This window comes from Glycine soja, chromosome 2 (assembly GCF_004193775.1).
Source record: "Glycine soja cultivar W05 chromosome 2, ASM419377v2, whole genome shotgun sequence".
NCBI lineage: Eukaryota > Viridiplantae > Streptophyta > Magnoliopsida > Fabales > Fabaceae > Glycine > Glycine soja.
Window position 1 is genome coordinate 45,657,243 of NC_041003.1, and position 5,128 is coordinate 45,662,370.

General features: G+C 29.7%; 1 protein-coding gene across 1 annotated transcript; it reads right to left on the reverse strand.

Moving 5' to 3' along the window:
- Positions 1-3,157: 3,157 nt before the first annotated feature.
- On the reverse strand, positions 3,158-5,128 carry LOC114398333 (transcription repressor MYB4-like). The gene is made up of 3 exons (XM_028360520.1): positions 4,825-5,128; positions 4,210-4,339; positions 3,158-3,874 (listed from the first exon to the last, which is right to left on the reverse strand). Exons 1-3 carry the CDS (start codon positions 4,952-4,954, stop codon positions 3,472-3,474), a joined length of 663 nt encoding a protein of 220 aa, XP_028216321.1. The 5' UTR covers positions 4,955-5,128; the 3' UTR covers positions 3,158-3,471.

A 5,128-nucleotide genomic window follows, 5' to 3' on the forward strand; every position in this document is an offset into this window, starting at 1 on the left:
AGAGTGTTTTCTTTCTCTATCTAGTAATGGGATTCCTATTCTATGTATAAGGGGAGGGCATCCCCTTGTACCCAATCTTAAAACATATGTTTAATTTGTTGGCTGAAAATAAAATTATGTGTAATTTTATAAAAAAAAATAATGTATACCTACCAAGCTAGATAACGATCTAAGTGTAATTATTACTAGTCTTACAAGAAATTAATGTACTTACCCTATGAAAAGAAAGCTAAACTTATATTATAGCCATAAAAAATATGTTATATTTTAATATTTAACTTATCAAAAGTATATATAATGGCATACATGATCATGTAATGTAACATATTATACTCTTAATAAAATGATATAATACTCTCAAAATATTTATAAAAAAATTATAAGGAAAAAATAAGGAATAACAATATATTTTCTTCTATTCATTAGAGAGAAATTGAAAGGAGAGAGACCTTGGTTTGACCCCCTGTAGTGGTCCTTGTTTTTAATAAAGCGGACCAATTTAGAAACAGAGATTCTCTTTTCATAAATTTTTCTTTTAATTCAATTTTTTTTTTTAAATTCTTCTAACCAAACAAACTCTTATGTTGTGTTTGGGGCAAGTGATTTTCAAGGAGTGACTGGAGATCGAAACGAGCTTGTCTGTTTGGTAAAGGCTATTATTTTGTGTAAAAACAAGTTTCACGTGTACTAGGGTCTCACTCACAATCACTTTTGATGTGATCATATAATATGTGAATGAATTTTTCTCCTTATTTTGTCACAAAAAATATTTGATGTTGGGTGAATAAGGATACAATAATATTTTAATTACAATGTTTTAATTTTATTTTTACTATATGTTTTATCTAATTATTTTTCTTTTATTTTTATTCATTTTATTTTTCTTCTCGCAATCAAATAAAAAATCAAGCTATCATGTGTGTGCATTTTTTTATATATTTAATATTAACTTTAGATGCCTATATAATTGGCGTGCCATTTAGTATATATATATAATGAACTCTGATTTGTTTGTTAAATTAGTAATTCTATTTATGATATTTTTTACGATTTGTATTTAAAAATGATGCTAATGTTACTCACTATAATTGACGTTGTAATGTCATTATCCATTCTCCCTCCCTCCAACTATTGCGAAAAGCAATTCCGACCATTTTTTTTCCTTTCTGAAATGAAATATATGTGTAAAGGACATAAATATTTTCAAAAGAATTTGAGGCCATTCCGTGTGAACCACCAAATCGTGATATATATATATATATATATATATATATATGAATGGTAGATGCCCCAACATGAGCTTATGAAGGGATAACTATGAAAGATATTTGTACTACCAAATTGTTAGATATATCAATTTGACACCATAAAATTGCTAATTCATTTTAAAGTGATGATTTCATTGTGTGATGACGCTAAGAAAAGCTCGCTCAATCTGCATTCCAAATTTTACAAACCTATAGACACTTGAAGTTTGATTCATCATGATCACCTAGAGGTTTTGTGTAATTTTACTTCTGATTAAGGCTATTATATATTTTTTCAATAATAATTTAATTTGTGTTGAAATTTTATTAATATTTTTCTTCAAATAAATATTAAATAAGTCTCGTTTATTTTTTAATAGAAAATAAATAAACATAAAATTTAAATATGATCATATTAATTGTCAAAATTAATTTTGGCAAAAGATAATTCATTTCCATCGACTAGCTAGTAGTATGTAGCGGCACTTGTTTTATAATTTTTTTTCTTTTTTTTTCATATGAACAAAAATAAATGAATAGATTATGGGTAAACAAGTATGATTCACAAAACTTCAAGCAAGATTTACTAGCTGTACGTACGTCAGGATGATATATCTGAAGGGTCTTAAAGATTGTATGGTATCATAAGGGTGCTGATTGTTGCTCTCTCAGTATAAATCTATAGATTAGTTAAATTTAATTTCTACTTAATTATTTTAATATTGACATTATATGTATGCAAGAACTAGTTTTAGAAACGTTAATAAAGGTCTTGCCCCATCAAGAGAAGATGTCCAAGCGAAGTCAGTTGGCATGTATGATTATGCGTTGTGCTTGAAGTCTTGTGCTTTGAACTTCTGCATAATGGATAAGAAACCAAAAAAAGGTACGTACACAAACTAAAACTTTAAGCATAATAAATTACTTTAAGAAGTTTTGGATGCTCATCCCTATGGTGGTTGTTTGGTCTACTTAGTGCATAAAAATGGAATTGTGTCTTTACGGGAAAAAAAAAAACAAGTAGATTAAGCAAAAGTTGTGGATTACATAATGGTTGATCTTAGTTGACTTCACAATTGGAGAGTTCTCTTTTTGTTTATGTTATATTATTCCCTTACAATTCACGAGTTTTTTTCTTTTGGTGGGCGTTATAATTCATGAGGTCATGGCAACATCTTTTGAACAAATCTGGTTGTAATGCGGGCTGAAATATCTCTCGTATTTTTCATAAATATTTTTTAATAATTTATTAAATTAATACTACTTAACTTTGAATTTTTTTTATATAGTTAAGATTGGGAATAGGAGGCATCTTCAAAATGCATATGCTCTTTACAAATTAAATCTAATATATTTTAAAAAAAAATCATTAATTTTATCATAGAAGTGTGAAAATGTGGAAAAGCGCATATATAAAACTATATAGATTACTTGTACCTCTTTTGATTAAAAGAGAGAAGTCCAATATGTATACTTTTTCTATGCCATGAGATGATCACATCAAAATAACTTTAGAGTTCGTTACTTTTCTTTTTTTCAAATGTTATTCTAAAAATAATCATACCTAGAAACTTGGTCAATTTTGTAGAATATCTAGCTAGTACTACTGTCAGACAGGTTTTGCATGGGTCTTCTGGTAGCTATAACCACCACTCTCAAAATAAGATTCATCATCACTTGGAAACTGAATGGAAATTGCACCCACTACTCAACTCCGAACTTAATGGAAATCTTGCATTCATTGATTTGATTCTTTACTTTAATGCTTTTCTCTCTATATATGAATACGTGTCCGAAAATTCCAAATCAACAATAAAACTCAATAACGACTTTTGCATCACTTTTCGCCGCATTAGCACTACATATACTTATAAGTAATAATCAAGGTCTAGCTTGCAGGAACATGCACATGAACCGAATTTAGGTCATCATAATATGTATATACAAAGGACACTTGCCATTACATGAAAATAACTCATGTTAAATCCTTCATTCATCCCTCAGCTTTCGTTGTCATGTATCTCTCATCAAGATCTAGCAGGAAAATTCTAGTACATTTTGTGTACTTAATTAATTCAACTTATTTTAAAGAGATAATCAAATTTTTTTAATGTTTTTTTGTTTGAATTGCTTTTGAAAAACTGATTATTTCTCCAAAATTAATTTGTAACAAACATGAAGTACTACTGCTGGTAATTAATACTCTTGCCAACAACTAAAAGTACTAACAGTTGAGATCTATATCCACGTCACATGTCTTGGCGGACTCATGATCAGAATTTTTGTTTTCTTCCACAGGCGAAGGTAAAGAAATTGTAAGATCAAGATTCAAAGGGGGTGATGAAATAATTGATGTTTCTTCTTTAGTGAACGAAATCTTATGATGATCAGTGGCAGCTGAACCACGGGAATTGAAGAAAGGGACTTTGTTGTTGTTGATGGACTCAGATGTTGATGCACCCTGATGATCAGCAGAAGAAACATGAGGACGAGGAAAGCTTTGGTGTGGCTTATGGCTATTTGGATCAATTCCCATCTTTATTAGTTTTCTTCGGATGTGAGAATTCCAATAGTTCTTCACCTCATTGTCTGTCCTCCCAGGCAACCTTCCAGCAATGAGTGACCACCTATGATTACATACATATATATATATAAGCATCCAATTAACTGAAGATGCTCTAATAATATGGTATATGTATATAAAATACCTTTTGTTAATAATATAGTAGTAGTTCAAAAATTTGATGAATGAAATTATTTTTTATTAGAAATCACGATAAGAAGGAATTTATAAAACTCAATATTGTGTTTTACAATAAAACTATTTTACTTCCAATTCTCTATTCATTTCTCTTAGGTAGTTAATGGTTAACAAAAACGGTAATAGTGTCTTTTAATGTCAAACGAGGGATTTAAAATTTTCTATTTCAATTTTCATAAATGTGATGTCGATATTTGGTACCTGTTACCAAGGAGGGCATGGAGTTTGATGATGAGGTCTTCCTCATCTTCAGCAAAGATTCCACGTTTGATGCCTGGTCGTAAGTAGTTTAACCATCTCATCCTACAGCTTTTGCCACAACGATGCAGCCCTATATATATGTTGAATGACATATGGTTATAAATGGTACTCAAAACGATATAACAAGAAATTAATTTAAGGTTTTGGTATTATTATTTTTTTAACTAATAATAGTTGAATGAATTTCTATTCAATGAAACTCTTTCTTCTTTAGTATGTCTAAATTCATTTAACTATTGAGTATTGACAGCAAAAAAATTGTATATCAAAACCCTCTTTGGATACTATAACAGCTCTCTATTTAATATGATACACCCTCATGAGTTAAGTTATAAGTTTTTGCTACCTAGTTAATTGATTGGGTGTACCTAGTGTAATCTTCTAAGAGAGAACTGTATGAAGAATGAATATAATTAACTCATGGTGGTTGAATAGAGAAAGAAAGAGGAAAAAGTCGTGGTAAATTTGAATGTTTCTCGTTAAAAAAAAAAAAAAAAAAAAACTAACAAATTAAGACTAATGTTTGTTAATAAAAAATAAAAATAAAAAACTAACCAGCAGCTTTAGGAATGGAACGCCAACAGCCTTCACCATGGACTTGGATGTAGTCAATGAGCTTTTGGTCTTCTTGCTTGGACCAAGCACCTTTATTGATGTTTTCCTTGTCACAACAAGGTTTTCTCATTGTTTTCTTTTTGTTGTGAACTCCCCCTTTTGTACCTGCAGGGGTGTGCCCGTGTGGGTGTTTGGGGCTAACAAAAGGCTAAAAAATGTATATGGAAAGAGAGAAAGAGAGTGGAAGCCCAGACAAATAGCAGAAGAAAGGTTAGATATATATTTGTAAAGGAGTGAGGATGAA

Bases quoted from the DNA above. Each gene is read 5' to 3' on its own strand.
- LOC114398333 (XM_028360520.1), bottom strand. From the start codon at position 4,954: ATGAGAAAACCTTGTTGTGACAAGGAAAACATCAATAAAGGTGCTTGG. The intron at 4,340-4,824 runs GTTAGTTTTTTA...ACATATATATAG, and splicing joins TTCCATTCCTAAAGCTGCTG to GGCTGCATCGTTGTGGCAAA. The intron at 3,875-4,209 runs GTACCAAATATC...ATGTAATCATAG, and splicing joins CATGCCCTCCTTGGTAACAG to GTGGTCACTCATTGCTGGAA.